The 18905-nt window shown below is 41.7% G+C and overlaps 1 protein-coding gene across 10 annotated transcripts in view; it reads right to left on the reverse strand.

The window, feature by feature from the left end:
* The window catches only part of NCAPG2 (non-SMC condensin II complex subunit G2), a 64283-nt gene that overhangs the window by 14303 nt on the left and 31075 nt on the right, over window positions 1-18905 (reverse strand). For 8 of the 10 annotated variants that reach the window (XR_005371401.1, XM_038559847.1, XM_038559849.1 and 5 more), the window contains 13 exons: window positions 17237-17416; window positions 16790-16867; window positions 15591-15743; window positions 12712-12934; window positions 12371-12468; window positions 10546-10719; window positions 8261-8331; window positions 7183-7336; window positions 6894-7067; window positions 5266-5382; window positions 5034-5174; window positions 4522-4621; window positions 1324-1511 (listed from right to left, as the gene is read on the reverse strand). Coding sequence is in view for 9 of the 10 variants with exons in the window: in XM_038559847.1 (XP_038415775.1) it covers window positions 1324-1511; window positions 4522-4621; window positions 5034-5174; window positions 5266-5382; window positions 6894-7067; window positions 7183-7336; window positions 8261-8331; window positions 10546-10719; window positions 12371-12468; window positions 12712-12934; window positions 15591-15743; window positions 16790-16867; window positions 17237-17416 (1851 nt within the window). In the remaining variant the exon portion in view is untranslated. The remainder of the gene's footprint in view (window positions 1-1323; window positions 1512-4521; window positions 4622-5033; window positions 5175-5265; window positions 5383-6893; window positions 7068-7182; window positions 7337-8260; window positions 8332-10545; window positions 10720-12370; window positions 12469-12711; window positions 12935-15590; window positions 15744-16789; window positions 16868-17236; window positions 17417-18905) is intronic. The other 2 variants (XM_038559852.1, XM_038559850.1) reach the window with 1 other exon arrangement.

The following is an 18905-nucleotide window of genomic DNA, read 5'->3' on the forward strand; positions in this document are numbered from 1 at the left end:
GCCAATGGTAAAAGATTTGGTGAGAAAGTAAAAGATTCTGGCACAAACTGAATAGATAAGACACTTGAACCAACTCATCAAAAACAGAAACATTTCAAATTAACTCAAAGATGAATTGGTAAGCTAGGAAAACATGGCCAGCAACCTTCCATCACCTTCTATCAGCTAAGAACAGAAAAAAATTGAAAGTCTTCAATGTTTCATAAACATCCTCCCACTTCAGCATTTTTTAAAGCTTCACTTAAAAAGAACAGCTAATCTGCATTTTTAAACCACTACTTAAGGGGATCCCTGGGTGGCGCAGCGGTTTGGCGCCTGCCTTTGGCCTAGGGCGCGATCCTGGAGACCTGGGATCGAATCCCACATCGGGCTCCTGGTGCATGGAGCCTGCTTCTCCCTGTGTCTCTGCGCCTCTCTCTCTCTCTGTGACTATCATAAATAAATAAATAAAAATTAAAAAAAAAATAAAAAAAAATAAACCACTACTTAAGACACCCTCTGATGGGGGAGCCCCAGTGGCTCAGCGGTTTAGTGCCACCTACAGCCCAGGGCGTGATCCTAGAGACCCAGGATCGAGTCCCACGTCAGGCTCCCTGCATGGAGCCTGCTTCTCCCTCTGCCTGTGTCTCTGCCCCCCCCCCCCCTCCTGGGTATTCTCATGAATAAATAAAATCTTAAAAAAAAAAACAAAAAACAGACACCCTCTGATGACAGGATGACTTCAGAAGGAAAGCAAATGTGGCACATGGGTCAGTATCTGCCACATGAACTGGCTACTCAGGAGTCCCACTTCACAGGAGCTTTGATCAGCAAGGGAACCATGGCCCCTCCAGCTTTGCAGCTCTCACTCCCAATGAGGGGGAAGCTGACACATGATGAGAGGGTAGCCTATGATAGAAAGTAGTATAAAGTCCCTGTTATCTACATATAATCAAAATCAGCATTCTCAAAAGTGTATTTTAGTTGGAAAACTATGAAATAACATTTGAGCATTCACAAGCCAGATGTAATGTGTTATGTGTCTCCTGTCCTCTCTGGCAGAAGGCCTGCTTACCTGGGCTTATTAAAACCTGTTCTAAGATTAAGAGTCAAAGGTGGGTTCCTAGCCATCCTGCCCCAGTGCAGACAGCACCACCTCTCTGACTGCACCACACACTGAAGAAGGTCGACACCTGGTAATCGTCTCCCATATGGGGGTGCGACCCACCCAACAGCCCAATGGCACAAGCAAGTGCTGGCTGAGCCTGTGTGTGAGGTGACACATCCTCATGCATCCTTGCCTTCTGGGTGAGCATGGTTTAATGACTGGGAGGGCGTGAGTACCCGTAGGCCTTCTTCTGGTTGCTTCCTGAAGCTCCATGCCATACATTCCAACATTTTCTGAAATACTTTCTGGACCATATCAAACAGCGTGGCAACTTCTTCACCTGAATCTGGTGTCTGCTTCAAGGAACTTCCAGTTACCTCTTTCAGAATGCCAAGAAGTAATGACACATAAAAGAAGCCCTTCACTAGAAAGAATATTGGAAACATCAGTTATCTAACCATAAAAGTTAGCTTAAATTATTACATTTTCACACAACACATGTGTATCATGATAACTTAAATTGTTACTGATAAGCCAATATCAGGTTGATGAGATTAATCTAAATTTTAACACACATAAATTTTAAAATAAATAAAATTTAAAAACTTGTTCCTTTTAAATAGAACAGCAATACCTTCAACAACAGTAACAATCTATTTAACTTGATCACTGGTGGGCTTACTACCCATGTGGACAGTGTGGCCCCTGGAACACCGGGCCTAGAGAATGTGTCTCATTCTCTTAGGTAATGGCAATATTCACACCAGCTCTACTGGCACAAGCCTGAGAGGGATGGCCCAAGAGATTTCAAATGTGATTTACAAATGTCATAGGCCAACTGTGTTAAATTTCCAACATTTTGTAGTTTAGTACTGATTTTCTCTTCTGAATCACTTCCTTTACTACGTGTGTGTATAGTTGCATCAATTTGGTAAAGCATTTTCCACATGTGAGCTTAATCCCAGTTCATCCTAGAGATCTTGAATTTTCATTTCAGATTCTATACCATCTTGATTTTAAGTTGAGCTGTAAAAACAGAGCCAGGGAAGGGTGAGTATGTGTGGCAGGGAGTCTCGGTTGAGTGTCCAACTTTTGATTTAGGCTCAGGTCATGATCTCAATGTTGTGGATGGAGACCCATGTCAGGCTCCGTGCTAAGGGTGTAGAGCCTGCTTGGGATTCTCTCTCTGTGCATCCCCCACCACTCGCATGTTCTCTCTCTTTCATAAATAAACAAACCATAGCCAGGGGTCTCATCCTCCAGGAAGCTTCTCAAGCATCTTCACTGTTTCTTTTCTTTTTTTTTTTTTTTTAATTTTATTTATTTATTCATGAGAGACACACACACAGAGAGAGGCAGAGACACAGGCAGAGGAAGAAGCAGGCTCCACACAGGGAACCCGATGCAGGACCGGATCCCAGGTCTCCAGGATTATGCCCTGGGCCAAAAGCAGGTGCCAAACCGCTGAGCCACCCAGGGATCCCCCTAACCTTCCTTTTTAAACAGGCTGGCTTTCTGCCAGGATAACCATCTCCTAGTGCTCTGGCACACAGCACTCTCTTAACAACCTGCTCGAGACTGTGTTTTCCCACCAGCCGTTACTTTTTAGTCACTGATTTTGCAGAACACATGGTGTGTTTGTTTGTTTGTTTGTTTTTCAAAATGTACATAGCTGAAACACCTGCATTTGTGTGAGCTTAGATTTTTATATTTGGGTTGTGTGGGGACTCCGCTCCTTTCAAGGGAACCTCCTCTAAATATGCACTTTAGCATGGAAAATGTCATATTATAACAATAATAATATAAATGTGACTGGTTTTAGAACTTAAATGTTTTATTAGAATTCTGTCAAGTAGAGCAAAGAGCCCCATCAACAACAGACTCTGGGGGCACCCTGTTAAGTTGCTAAGTATAACCCTATTTTGTGACAGGGTTACAAAGGATGGCCACAGTTGATTCCCCCTGGGAAGCCTCTAAATGTTGGAATATATAAATGCAAAGTGCACTTCAGTTTGGTTCAGGTAAAGTCAGCAGCTTAGGGTCTTTTTTGGGGGGGAACAGATACCCCTTACGTAATGAAACTGGCAACATCAGAGATCTAAACTTCCAGCTAACCCTTGGAATTACAAATTTTATAAATACTAAGAGTAGATTCAGTCCTTAGGGGAAAACAACTCCTAAATTCTAAATGAAGTTAGAAGTTAAAAAAAAAAAAAAAAAAAAAACCAAATCAGGGCAGCCCAGGTGGCTCAGCAGTTTAGTGCTGCCTTCAGTCCAGGGCATGATCCTGGAGACCCGGGTTGGAGTCCCATGTCGGGCTCCCTGCATGGAGCCTGCTTTTCTCTCTGCCTGTGTCTCTGCCTCTCTCTCTCTCTCTGCCTCTCTATCTCTCATGAATAAATAAAACCTTAAAAAAATACAAATCATTTTTCATTGTTTCAATCATTAAACTTAAGTCAAAAATGTTTCACAACAGAAAGTAAAAAAAAAAACAAAAGTAAAAGTGATACAAGATTTAATGAAGAAAAGCCAGATTCTGAAACAGTATTTGTTCAGTTTCGACCTGTGGGTATTTAAACAACTCATCCACAATCTCCCCTGCAGTTCAGGTGCATTTCAAGAAGTGCATATTTGGAACGGCAGAGCAGAGGGGCTGGCACCCAAGCTTCAGCACCACCCAAGCACGACCCCCTGTCAAACCCCAAGGCTGCCTGCACGGGGTCAGTACCACCACGCACGACTCAAGAGCTCTATGTTCAAACCTCAACACTGAATCTACAAATGATGACATCATTCTCAACCTCTTCAGGCAGAAACCACCAGACATAGCATCAGGATGTACAGTGAGAGCAATTCAGAAATAGTTCTATACCCAGGGGGAGGTAGTCGAGGAGAGTGGGGTCATATGGCAGCACTCTCAGCTGAATTCTGCTGACAGATGGGAGACAAAGCCTGGATCACTCCCCCACTGGCTGTGAGAATCTGGCCCCAGGGCCCCTGGAAGGAGGTGATCCCTCACTCACTCACCACACTGAGCACAGACCCCTTGGTATTCGTTCCTGTGGGTCCCACCGTCACCCTGTCCCTCAGGGAAGCAGCAACTTCCCAGTGGTCCTGAGGGGGGTTTACTCCCCACGTGGTGAGCAGATAGGCTCAGAGCTGCCACTGCCCCCGCCCACCACCTGGCAGAGCACTGAGCGGAGAATCTGGGAGAGGAACTGCCTGACACCAGAAACACCCTTGGGCTTCCCAGCTGCAGCAGCATATGAATTCCTTTGTTGGTACGAGCTAGTTTGTGTTATATATCTGTCTCCTGAAATCAAGAGTCCCCCCAAAAAAAAAAAAAGAGTCCCAATTAGCAAAGCGAAGGAGGTGGAAATGACTGGTTTGATGACTGAATGCTCTAAATGAGTCCTTTAATGAAAGAAGTATACCTGTTTGCATGATTCCGAGACTCCACTGTAAAAGCTGTATCTGAAACTTGTAATCGCCAAGGCCAACCATCACAACATCTTTACACACCATCAGGTAGGTCTGTAAGAGACACAGATGTGCTGGTGTGATTTACCAAGAAACTGAGAGCCAAAAAAGGAGAATAAATTCAGCCTGGTAAAGCTTCTAATATCTTATTGTATTACTAATTATCTCCTAAAGCAGGTATTTATAAAGATATTTTACAAAGGAATTTTCAAAAAGATACATTAGTTCTCATTTTTATTTCCATAAGAAATATGGAAACTCATTTTATGCCATTCCACAAACATGAATGAAAACCTATTTCATGCTTATGTTTTGGGAAAAGACAAGCTCTGGATGTTGCATGATGCTGTGAGTATTGGAGAACAATATTACTATCTAAAGTTATAACTTTAAAACAGAAAATAAAATCTGGAAGCACGTCTCAAACTTGGTGAAGAGAAGGCTTCCATGTGGTCAGACTTCTAACCTGGATGATCTGCTGATAAACCACCTTATGAAGCTTGAGATATTCTTCTTCTTGATCTTGGATAAAAGACAGAACTTTGTTTTCTAACCAAAACCCAGTGTCTTCCAAAATAGACAGGTAAACCTTCCCCTGTGAGCAGAACTGTCCAATAACAATAGAGAGAGAAATTAGTAACGGACCCTGCTTTGTCAACATGCTTCATGTGTGGTCAGGCAGTGGGGGACAGACTCACCTGGTGCTGAAGGTGGACACTCAGCCGGCAGTGGAGGCTGAAGGCTCGCAGAGCCATGGCTTCACTAAAGTTGTGAGGTTTCCCACCTGGCAACTGCAAAATCGATTCCAGATCTGCCTACAAAATAAAACACTTATGTGGCCATGTTCCAACTGAGATGTGTACACTGAGGACCATCTGGAGAACCTGACACATAGCTGCCATCGGAGGTGATTTAACTAAACCACAAAACCATCTGAGAAATGGTTTTCCCTTTTTCCTCCCCTCCCCCAACAGATCCTCCTGTTATTTTTTTTTTTGTTTTGAGTTTTTATTTAAATTCTAGTTAGTTTACAGTGTACTCCTGGTTTCAGGAGCAGATCCTTCCTTCTAAAGAACAAGATAAAAACTCCTAACAGTTATTGATCAGGATCAAGCACACAAAGCATTTGCCCCTGGGGCAAACTCTGACCTGCTCCCAGTCAGGAGGCTGAGAGGGAGGAGACCATCAAAGGAAGAGAAAGAGGGATGCCTGGGTGGCTCAGAGGTTGAGCATCAGCCTTTGGCTCAGGGCGTGTGTGATCCTGGTTCCCGGGATCAAGTCCCACATCAGGCTTCTTGCATGGAGCCTGCTTCTCCTCCCTCTGCCTGTGTCTCTGCCTCTCTCTCTGTGCCTCATGAATAAATAAATAAAATCTTTAAAAAAAAAAAAAAAAAAAAAAAGGAAGAGAAAGAAAGGCAGTTCCTCCCAGGAACAATGCTGTCACCACCCAGGCAGGGTCAGAGCCTCAGCGTGCTCATGGCTCCATAACCTTGTACCCTAAAAGGAGGAGCACCTTAGTGTTGGGAAAGCCTGTGTTTGGTTGTCACACAGATAGGGAGGAGGTCCCACCGGCATTAGTAGGTAGGGATGTCATCTGTGGCCCCTAGCAAAGCCTTCAGGGGAATGCACCCATCCGTCTTTCCCAAAACCCACAGGCAGCCTTACTTTTGCACAGTAGCATAGCCAGTGCCCAGCCTTGTCCATGGGCAAAATCCCAGCTCTGCCTACAAATGCGGGGCAGCCAGCCCTGGCTCATCTCCTCTCCTGGACAGTTGTGAGCCTCCTTCTCCTCCTTCAGATCTCTCCCTCCCATTCCCCATCTGATGCTAAGCACTGGATACTCTGCCTCTGGCATGACCAAATTTAGCAGCAGTCACAGATGCTGTCTCTGAGGGCTGACCCTGGAGGAGACGGCCAGAGAGCCAGTAAGAAAGAAGGAGATGCTGAATTCATAGGAAACACTCTTCAAAGATTCCTAGAAAAGCCTGCCAAGGACTGTGAGGAGAAGCTAGTATTCCCACATCAATGTGCAGGAGTACAGCAAGGGAAGTGCAGGAAGAAGTCTTCCTTTAGACTGGCGTGTTCTGAGAAACAGGGTTATCCAAGGGCCCAAATTGTAAGCTGGCTCCTCCCCTGCCCCGCCAGTGAGTCACCTGAGTGTCACGTCCCCGCCTGCAAATTGAAGGAGGAGGGATAGATAACTCTTAACTCCTTTCCAGACGGAAAAATTTTATACTCTTAAGTATGAAAAATTTAGAGCTTATTTTGTCACTCCTACTAATTACATGGACAACTTTCAGTGTCCATATCTGTTCTATAAAATTACCTTTGACATTTCAAGTGCTTTCAAAAGGTGGTTAAGTTTCTTCTGGGGAGCAGAGAGCAGGCACTGCCGATTCTTTGGATGGGTCAGCAAATACTCTATGTAAACCAGAGCTAATTCAGGTTTTACTGGGCGTGTATCATGGATTTTCACCTTCCGTTTAGATGCTGAGTTACTCTGAAAAAACAGAGCGATAAAGTAACAATTAAAATACATGTTCTCAGGAAAGCATATGATTTCTAACACACATATCCTCACTCAGCAATTTTAAAGAACCATGACAGAAATACACCTTGCTCTGGGGCTGTTCTTCTGGCAGCCAGTCGCAGATAAGTTCCAGAATGTGTCCCACTTGTCCCCAGGAGCAGAGACAGTCCAACAAAGTACAATAACGCTTGTCTGCTGCTTCTTCTTCCTGGTTTCTTAATGTGGAAATCACACCACAGCTAAAAACGTCAAATACATAAAATCAGATCTAACATTTCAGTAACAATTTCCCACATTGCAAAAAGGTGAAAAAAAAATAAGGAAGCTAAAAACTAAGGGTACTCCTGGATATTCTCCACTGCAGGAATAAACATAGTTTCCCCACAATTACTACACAGGGTAAGTTCCAACAGGAAATACTGAATCTGAGGCAGCTTCAGGAACACGGAAGTCAAGGCAGTCCCATAGGAGTATTAAGTCATCAAGGACATGCCAGTTCCATAAAACCCCCGGCTTTTCTTTTCTCTGTCATCTGAGTAAGACTCCAGAGCAAAGACTCCTACTTTTTGGAGAATGATTTTTGCTTAGCATCAAAACATTAATATTTTCCATAAATATGAATAAAACTGAGCCATTTTTACTGAGATAGTAACCAACATTTTAGAACACACCATCCAGTAAAAAATACAACATGAGCCACAAAAGCAAGCTACTTATGTCATTTAAAATTTTCTAGTAGCCACCTTTAAAAAAGTAAGGAAAAACAGATACAATTAATTTCAATAATGTATCTTCTCTAACCCACTGTCTCCACAATGTTGTCTTCAGGTGTAACTAACAGAAAACCACCTGGCTCCTCACATTCCTCCTTCCAGGCCAGGCCCCGAGCCCACGTACACTCTGCACCCGCGTCATGCCAGACGCACAGGCAGCATGACTCCTAAGGCCCTGCCTGCTGGGCTTGGAAGCACACTGCTTGAATTCCATGTAGCCTCTTCTATATTCCTTAGCAACTCCAGAGCCCGCTGGAAAATGTATCCTGCCGCTTTCCCGCCACCACTGTGAACTTAAAACTGAAGCATGACAATCTGTTGAAGGCCACACTAATAACCAAGCACAGGGATGCAGGGTTCCCATTCACTACCTCCCGAGAGAGAGAATACCTGAATGCAGGCACCGTGGAGGCTGGCATGAAGGACATAAGCATAAATAAAGGGATCTTGCAGCGATCATCCTAAAAGCATAAAAAGGGGAAAAAAGGTATTTAAATGCAATGACATTTTCAAAAGATGTCCATTTAACTTCCTAATAACTTACCTTTAGAGACACTCAGTAAGAACTAGAGCACTCCTGTCAGTGGTCATGGGAAACAAACCTACTGGGAAGCCTCATATTTGAGAAGCAGTTTCAAAGTTTTAAATGACATTTTACCACTGTGTGTGATGTATTATTAATTTGTGACCATATTTAAGCATGTACTGTGTATGAATTGCCAACCTAGATCTCGGGGAATTTATCCGTAAACAGAATAGACAAATTCTTTGCTATCGAGGCACTGATTCCTATTATAGAAATAATACTGATGAAAGGGGGAAAAAAATGAACTGTGTCCACTTGGCATCCTGAACATAAATGTCAAGAGAATGAACTAGTCAGAGAAAAAGTTTTCCATAAAATAGTCAGAAAATCTTTGGAAAGACAGTATAGTACAATGGAAAATGTTTAGGCTTAGGAGGTACCAAGCCAAATCTAGGTCCAACCAGACTCCACAGTTTTACCAGCTGAAACAGCACCGAGGAAGAGGCAGCAGTGAGGTCCACCTCCTCCTCTGCAAAAGCGGAGGGCGCAGCTGGAAGGACCCAGTGAGGCACACCACAGCACCCCATCCTCAGTGGCACTTAATAAGCTATAGCCACACCAGTGTTACTGTGATTCCCCATTAAAACAAAGAGTAAACCAGGCTCAATCAAGAACACTTAATAGAAAATATCCTTGTTTTGCAAGAGAAGAGATGGTGGACTCTAACAGAGAAAAAAAAAAAATTACAAATTTCCTGAAAACATACATGGAACAAAAGCAGAAACAACACTGAAATTTGACCTGCACTTTGCATCTGGTTGGAGTGGACTCATTCCCCCCCCCGCCCCAAGTCCCAATACAGAAAATGTTTTCTTATAGTTACAAAAGTAGACTGAAAATCACCACTAATTCCACTCTGTCTGGCTTTTAGACTGTTTATTCACTTAAAAAGAAGACCACAATGTCCTTAGAGCAACTGAGGGCAGAGACGACCACTTGCCAGAATCATCTGAAATGAATGGCCTTCCTTGGGTCCCTAGACACCTGCAGGCCACACTGCTCATCTATCATCTCATCCAATATACCATGGACTTCTGTGTTCTGGTCTGACAATTTTGAGATAGTGCTGTTTTCTCAGTCCAATGTAATTATTTAAGCTTTTAAATGTACTAATAATGGCAATTTAGATTATTTACCTTCCTGAATAGGTCAGAGTTGCATTTCAGGGACATAATGAAGCTTAGAGACTTGATAGTCACAGAAATGCAGCTCAGAAAAGCTAAGGGGTCAAGGTCACATAAGCAGTTTGGGAAGAGCCCCAAAGTACAATTCACCAAGAGAAGGATGGTTCATAAAACCTAGGATCCTGAGCAGCCCTGGTGGCGCAGCGGTTTGGCACCGCCTGCATGCAGCCTGGGGTGTGATCCTGGAGACCTAGGATTGAGTCCCGCATCGGGCTCCCTGCATGGAGGGAGCCTGCTTCTCTTCCTCTGCCTGTGTCTCTGCCTCTCTCTCTGTGTCTATGAATAAATAAATAAAATCTTTAAAAAAACAAACAAACAAAAACCTAGGATCCTTATAGTCTATACTTAAACCATGGTTGCTTTATAATTGGGAGTACATTTTCATCTCTCGTTCAGTCTTATTTCTATTTGTTTTGGAAATAGGAACTTCTCTCAGAAGTAAAAAGTTAAGAAACAAGTTTCCTTCATCCAAATAGAAGTTACACGCATGGTTCTACTTGCAGATGCAACTCAAACACTACAGAAGCCCATCTGCTTACACCATCAAATGCCTGAAAGTGCCCACGAAACTTAGCCACTCTGATATTGTGTTTGCAAACTCTTCCTTCTCAATTCCCAGCGAATCAAACTAGATTCTCAAATAGTGTTATAGACCATTGAAGACAGGAAAACTGAGCATTCAACCCCACGTTTCCCTGAGTGCTGGAGATATAGAGCAGAAGGACACATGGCCTCCACTTGCAAAAACGGCAAGAGGCCACTTACCCTGCCAGGTATGTACTGGCTCAGCATTCTGCCCTTACAGATGACCAACCAGGTCCTGCCAGGTAAGTGTGTTGAACACTTCTGCTAACACTGCACAAATGTAATCTTAATATACCCACCCACAGTGTGAGCAGGCTTACCTTGAAGACTTTCAGGTACTCAGGAAGCACAGAGGCAAACTTGTTAATGGTATAAACTCTGGCTTCCTTATTATTTTCCATACTTCTGTGAATACTTTTCCAGAGAATCACAATGATTTCTAGCAAACCGGCCATGGATGCAACATCGTTTACAGACAGTGTTTTGTCCAGAACCTAAGACACAAATAATTTGATTGTGAAAGAATTAAATCAGAACAATTATTACAACAGCTCTATCTTTAAAAGTACATCTCAGAATTTCAGACTTAAAGCAAAAACATAAAAGATTATCAAGTCTATTTTCATTTCATGAAAATGACTTTATCCTCTACTTGAAAATCTCTAGGGACCCCTGGGTGGCTCAGTGGTTGAGTGTCTGCCTTTGGATCAGGGCGTGATCTCAGAGTCCTGGGATTGAGTCCCACATCAGGCTCCCTGCATGCTTCCCCCTCTACCTATGTCTCTGCCTCTCTCTCTCTCTCTCTTTCATGAATGAATGAATTAATTAATTAATTAAAAAATCTTTAAAAAAAAAAGATGTTACTTCCTGCCATAAACTTTGATGTGAACAGACTGGGGGAGGAGGGAAGAATTTACCTAGATGTGACTGCTACTGAGAGTCAGCTACACACTTGGACCATCAGATCACCCCAGGCTGTCTGCCAGCCACTTCACTCTGCAGGTCTGGTGAGGGCTGATGATGACCAACTCCCACTCAATCACTGTTCTAAAATAACATAGCATTCATATCTGAGGTTATGCTGGCCATAAGCAATAATCACTATGTTCTTCTGAATGCTCCACTTAAACCACAAATGCGCTCTGGCCAAGTCTTCTACACAGAACATAAGCCCTAGAACACAACGAGCTCAGACACACATGGATGGGGTCTGTTAGCCAGTCCTACAATGGGACTGTACCAAGACAGTCTGACAACCTGAAAACAACCACTACAGACAACTTCCTGAAAAGGGACTACGATGCTTATAAGTAATATATGTCTAAGCCTTAAATTTCTTATAAGTGGTCACTCTGGATTCTGAAGAAATAGCAGCTAACCAGTCCTTTTGATTAACTACGTTTTATTTTCTAAACTTTTATTTTTTTTAAAGATTTATTTATCTATTTGAAAGAGAGGATACAGGCATGTTTGTGGACAGAGGGAGAAGGAGAGTGAGAATCTCAAGCAGACCTCCCAGTGTACAGAGTCGGACTGGGGCTCTGTCCCAGGACTGTGAGATCATGACCTGAGCCAAAATCAAGAGTTGGATCCTCAACTGACTGAGCCACCCAGGGGCCCCAATTAATTACTTTTTAAAAGGCAATTCTAAATAAAGTTCATTCCTAGATATTCAACCCCCAGATGTTTCTAGTAGAATCTCACAATAGTGGCTATGGGTAAGTCCTTAAGAACAATAATAATACTCATTAATTATAAAATATGGTAACATCCAGAATCCAATCCAGGTGTATGCTACATCAAAGCCAGAATAAAATATACAGCTTAAGGCCAAGAATATTTGGGAGTGTTACCAGTAATAAATTTTCCTCTGAATTAAATCTGCCCCAATTCCACAGTGAACTACAAAAGATATAGAACAATTATTTCAAAAACACTATTTATGATCTTCTAAAATAATTAGTTGAATTATCAATACTAAAGGAATGGGAAATAAAAATATTGCCAACATAACAGTCCATGGAAATGCCAGCTTTCATCTAGCGTTCTGCCTGTCTCTAAGCATGGAGCACAGAGGTGTTGTCTGCCTCAAAGGTAACATGGCCACAGGCATGGCTGAGCCAGGGCAAACCGGACCACACTCACATTCTCCTTCTCCCTCTCCTCATGGCTCTCGTGGCACTCAAGCACTGCCTTCCGGATGCAGGCGTTCAAGCAATGGCGAATCACATGGATCAGCTTTGCTAAAATGTTTAAGATAATCATTACATAAACATACATAAAAATCGTATGTTTCTTCAAAAAAATGGTCTTTCTAATAGTAAAATTATAATCCCAAACCATCGAGAGTCTTATTTCAAGGGAAATCATTAAGAAATGCACTAAAGCATGAGGCTTATTAAAATGACCAATGCTGAGGATACATAGCATTGCTTATGCTTTTAGGGAGACAACATAACAAGCACTGAGATGCAGGTGTCCCATACCTATATTAGTGCAGGCGGTGTGCTCATGGGCATACTGATAGAACTTCCTGGCGGCCGCATGGTTCATCTGGACCAGCGTGACACAGCGCTCACACCACACCTCCTCCGGCTGGTTCACAGGCAGGAAAGAGTTGAAGATAAGGTTCACCAGGCGCCGAGACACTGGCCGGGAATCTGATTCCAGACGAGCCAAAATATGCTCCATGGGGCATATTTTCCAAAACTATGTATGGAGCACACACACAGAAGGAAATAGTCAATTGTCCCTACAGTCTTAAAAACACTTTTTAAGCAAAAATTCCTGAGCAAAGTCAAAAAGGAACTAATTTTTATATTCAAGAGAACTCATTTCAAGTGACTATACCAGAATCTGTGACTCTTCCGTAGAGAAATTAGAATAAATTCATATTGTAAGAAGCACTGACATTAGAAGGTACCTAAGTATAACACTTTTGGGAGGGTTAATTACAACTTGTTAGTAACATGTTTGCTGTAAACTTTCAAATGATAGCTGTGATTATCAGTCATAAAATTTAAAAATTTCCTAAAACACCATAAGCTTTGGCCCATTAATGTGAAGAACAGTGAATAGAAAAATTGACAACAGTTTGGACATAGAAAGCTACAGCGGATATGCCATTCCCTAAGTCGGAGACACAGAGACATCACTCCTGACCCCCAGAGGTACCTGGTCTGCATCCCACAGTGGGCGGAACCCTCTGGCACAGTGTGGCCTCCCCCTCTGCAGGGCCAGCTTGCCTAGAGGACCACACCAGCCTCCTCTAGCCCACCTTACAGCTGCTGTTTGACCACAACTGTTCTATAGTCCCTCTGCTCAAAAGCCTCAAAGTCATCTACTGCCTAAAGAAGAGGGCCAAACTTCTAGGCAAGACACTCCAGACAAGAGAAAAATAGTAGTAGAAATAGATTCTAATGGTGAAATGTTCAAATTCTGTCCTAAGTCACTTCTCAGCTGGCAATCCGGTGCAAATACCTATGCCTGGTAGTTTCCTCCTCTGTATAATGGGGATAATATTACTGACATGCATTCTCCTCAAGGACCTGGCTCTAACAATTTGTCTCCTTTCCAGGACTTTCAACTGATCTTTCTCATCAGCAATGAAAGATTTTCAGGTCATCTCAACTCTTAAAACAAAAACCACCCCCCAAAACTCCCCCAAAACTCAATTTCCTGACTCCTTGCAGCTCACCTTTCCTTCCACCTGGGACCTCTCTCTGCCTCTACTTCCACTTCCTCACCCCACTTATAATTCAGCACACAGTAGCATGGCTTCTACTCTCACTGAGATTGTTCTTGCCAAAGTCCTAATGACCTCTATGGAAAATCCAGATGAAGATATTCATACCTCCCCTTCCAGGAAATCTCTGAGTATCTGACACTACTGATTACTTACCCAGGAAACCTCCTGGGATACTTCCACTCATACCTCTCAGTATTTCCAAAAAAGTAATTGAAGTAAAGACAATAAGTCCAAGTCCCACAGTCTACTCAGCTGGTTCTGGGGAGGCAAAGAGCACCACAGTGCTGCCAGCAGTAAGTCAAACAGAGAGGATGGTATGGCAGCCTACCTCTCTCTATCAGCCCTTGCCCCACAGAGCCAGATGGCTTCAGAGTAGAGCGTCTAGCCAACTAACTACAAAACTAAGGCTGGCAATTAGGTGACTGGAGACTTTTACTCAAGGGTGAGAGGCAGTGCTTTCAAGGTTTAAGAGAAGGGGGGTGATGAGTCTGAGGATCTGACCTGAAGGATCTACCTTCCCTGTTCCCCCTCCTGCCTGCGTGTCAGTCCAGATGGGCTATTGGGTATACTGAGCTGTAATCCTGAATAGCACATCTGTAGCTAACAACACCACCAGCAAAGAACACTTGCCAACACACTCCAGTGCACCTAACTATGCAGTGCAAATTCACAACCACCACAGAAGCAGATTCAACCCAAGACCAAATGGCCAATGCATGGATTCACCATTCACCTGCTTTGCTACACTGCTTGCAACATAGCGTTCTTTCATTCTGTGAACACAGCACAGGTCTATATGGTTAACCCGAGACTACTGGACATGTCAGGTTCTTCCCAAATTCTGTGTTGGGACAAAATAGCATTTTAAAGTCAATGTCAGAAAAGTACTATGTGGAGGAAGAAAAGACATAGCATTAACAAATGAAGTTAAAAAATCTAATACTTTGAGACAAAAGCTAAATTGGACTCAAGCTAAGGGAGCACACCCTCACTGTCAAAGTTTACACGATGTTAAATGTACATCACAGCACAATTACTCCTTCCTTCTATAAAATGAAGGGAATTCTCCTAGTAATATTTAAGTCCTTGCTGAGTGGCAAGCATTTCAGTATTTGAACAAAAGCTTTTATGCATATGATAAAAATAAAACTTAAGGGATCCTTGGGTGACTCAGCGGTTTAGCGCCTGCCTTCAGCCCAGAGCGTGGTCCTGGAGTCCTGGGATTAAGTCCCACATCGGGCTCCCTGCGTGGAGCCTAATTCTCCCTTTGCCTGTGTCTCTGCCTCTTTCTCTCTGTCTCTCATGAATAAATAAAATCTTCAATAAATAAATGAATAAATAAAATAAAAATTAAAAAAATAAAACTTAAGGTGGGGGTTGCTTTACATTAATGTCTTTCAGAAAGAAAATACACTGATGATATTTCTAGAAACTTCAGTAAAAATCACAAAACAAAATTTTATGACGCAAATAAATTGGCAGAACATACCAGACATCCACTAGTTTAAACATGATTAATAAAACTCTTGGAATTAAAATTGCTTTGTCTTTGTGCTGATGAAAACGAATATACTTCTTAATTTCACATCTTCGATGATAAAGTCCTGCCTATCCTACCTTAGCAGCCCGCACGGCTTTCACTTTCAGCAGCAAATCCACAAAAGCCACTCTCACTTTCTCTGAATTGTCATGGAGACTGTATTTCAGTGCTGGCAGAAGCTGTTCTAATAGTGGGTGGCTTAATTTGTTATCCAAAATTATCGGCAGACACTATCAAAAAGGAGAAATAGAAACAATTCAAATTTAGAATATAAACAATAAAAAGTTAAGAAAATACTCAGTTCCATCTTTATTAGTGAACTACTAGTGAAATAAATATACCGACAGGAAACTTTTATAAAACTGTTTCATATAAAAAGCAAACTTCTAATGAATTAGTATAGTTTCAACACTGATAATCAGCTCATCTTTTGTCCCACCCAAACAAATTAAAGCAGTTATGAAATAATTCTGCAATGCTTTCTCTTTGTCAAATTTTATTTATTTATTTGTTTGTTTATTTATTTATTTATTTAAAAAAGATTTTATCTATTCACAAGAGACACAGAGAGACACAAGAGACACAGAGAGACACAGAGAGAAAGGCACAGGCAGAAGGAGAAGCAGGCTCCCTGCAGGGAGCCCAATGCAGGACTCGATCCCAGGACCTTGAGATCACAACATGAACCAAGGGCAGATGTTCAACAACTGAGCTCCCCAGGTACTGCTCTTAGCCAAACTTTAAAGGATTTCAGAGTTGAAAGAAACACAGAACAAGTGCTGGTGGAGGGCTCCAAAGCCAATTTGTGTCCAAAGCTAGGATTCAACAATCCTTTCACATTTTTTTAGTAGCCCATGAATTCTCCTATTTCTTGACTCAATCCTACATGACAACCAGAGATTACAGAACACCCGCCGGGGGCACTCATGATGCATGCCTACAGACATGTGTACCTTTGACAGGTGGTTTGAGTGACCTCCCCAAACTCAGACCAGGCAGCAATATGAATATCTGATATACTCCACCTTCATTTGTCCACTTATTAGGAAAAACAATTTTTTAAAGAGACCTCTTTTTTGTTTGAATTATAGTCAGTTGTATAGACTGACACTGTATGTATAGACATACAATGTTACATTAGTTTCAGGTGTACAACATAGTAGTTGGACAATTCTATACATATGCTATATTCACCACAAAATGTGTAGTTACCATCTGCACCATACAATATTATTATCATTAACTATAACGAGACCTTATGTTTTAATCATCATACTTGAATAATTACTGATGAGCTGATACAATGTCCAGGGTTTGTTTCAAAGTAACCAATAGTGGGAGACAATGGATTGGCCTAAGATGAAACAAGAGGAGATGTATTTTAGACAACTGTTGAAACTAGATGATGGGAGAAAGGACAGTTTTGTAGGTTCTTGTTAAAAGTACATATGGTACACCAAAAAAGTCAATTTTAACTATTAATTTTTTAAAAAAATTACTATATACAGTTCCTGTTTTAAAAGCACTGCCTACCCATCCTGGCCATACATCAAAAACTGGTATTATTTCCAGTAGGTCTTTTTTGTAGAAGACATTTACAATTCTTTACAAGTGCCCAGAGTTATATCTATAAAGCAGAATTACAAGTGACTTAAAATTTGTTCTTTCTCTGTATTTTTTCATTATTCTATGATAAATATTGCTTTATCATTTTAAATCCTACCTTAAAGACAGAACAGCGCACATCAGCTGAGCTTGTGTCAAATGCCAGTTCCCCAGTTACTTTCTTGAGGAGATCAATAAGAATGGTTGGAGGCATCATTTCCCAGTATTTGGAAGTTATTTTACAAACACCAAGGATCCCAGTAGAACGGACCATCGGATAAGGATCTTCTAATAGGCTCTATAAGTTGCAGGGGAAAAAAAGACTTAAAATCTTAAATCAGTTTCCTTAATATCAACACTGGCTTTACAGATTAGCACTCTGTGCATTCACAAAGAAGCAGCCATTTCAAGTTACAGAAATACTGGTCCTATACAGATTCACACATTATCATTTCTATATCATTTCTATTTATCATTCTATATCAACTATCATTTCTATAGTTGAGCATTTAAAGAGGACAATCCAGACATGTGTGGTGCCATATCTGTCAATCCCATCTATAGGACTTTGCTGACAGCAGAGCCTAAAATACCACATTCAGTGAGGTATGCAGACTTCAGCTGATCCTACAGGCACAGTCCATGTAAACCACTCTCTTGAATTTCCAAAATTCTGTAATGCACTAAGCCCAAAATAAAGTAATTCTACCTGTAATGAATTAATCCAAGAAATAGTCATTAGTGGTTGCTAACAATACAAAAAGAGGAGGCACCTAGGTGGCTCGGTCAGTTAAATGTCCAACTTTTAGTTTCAGCTCAGGTCATAATCTCAGGGTTGTAAAATGGAGCCCCCCGTCAGGCTCCATGCTGGGTGTAGAGCCTGCATAAGATTCTCTCTCTCTCTACCCCTCACCTCCCCTTTAAAAAAATACAAAAATAAACGAGATGTTGTTTATCTCTTTTTTTTATGTTGTTTATCTCTGAATGGAAGTATACAACAGCCCCATGAAGAATCTGACACAATAAACAAACTCCCCACAAAAATAATCGATCAACTCTACACCTATTGACATTCAGGAAAGACAAAAGGCAGAGGAACGCAACACCACAGGGCTATGTTCTATAAAACCCAGAATGAAAGAAACAAAAGAATAATTTGGCTTCTTCAACAACAACAAAAATAGCAAGCCAAAAGGAGAAAGAGACTTGAGGCTACCAGGTCTTACCAATATATTGGCTGATCATATGCGTGGGTCTTAGACACAGATTCAAACAAAACAGGAAAAACTGTTTGAAATATCACTCAAAAACAATGACCCAGGAGAACCTTGGCTGGCTCAGTCAAGGGAGCGTGTGACTCTTGATCTCAGGGTCCTCAGTTCAAATCCCGTATGTGGCACAGAGTTTACTTAAAAATTAAAAACAAAATTTTTAAGTGTTTAAAAAACTAAGCCACCACTCAATATTTGATAACTTCAATTAATCATTTTTCTTTAGTTGTGATGATGGCATGATTATCCTTTTTAAACAAAAAAGCCACTGGAATGCCTGGGTGGCTCAATGGTTGAGCCTCTGCCTTTGGCTCAGGGTGTGATCCTGGGGTCCCAGGATCGAGTACCACATCGGGCTCCCTGCATGGAGCCTGCTTCTCCCTCTGCCTGTGTCTCTGCCTTTCTCTCTGTGTCTCTCATGAATATATAAATAAAATCTTTAAAAATAAATAAATAAATATCACTATCTTTAAGTAATTTCTACTGAAATACTTAAGAATTAAAATGATATATCTC

The sequence above is a fragment of the Canis lupus genome, chromosome 16 (genome assembly GCF_011100685.1).
Source record: "Canis lupus familiaris isolate Mischka breed German Shepherd chromosome 16, alternate assembly UU_Cfam_GSD_1.0, whole genome shotgun sequence".
In the NCBI taxonomy this organism is placed as follows: domain Eukaryota; kingdom Metazoa; phylum Chordata; class Mammalia; order Carnivora; family Canidae; genus Canis; species Canis lupus.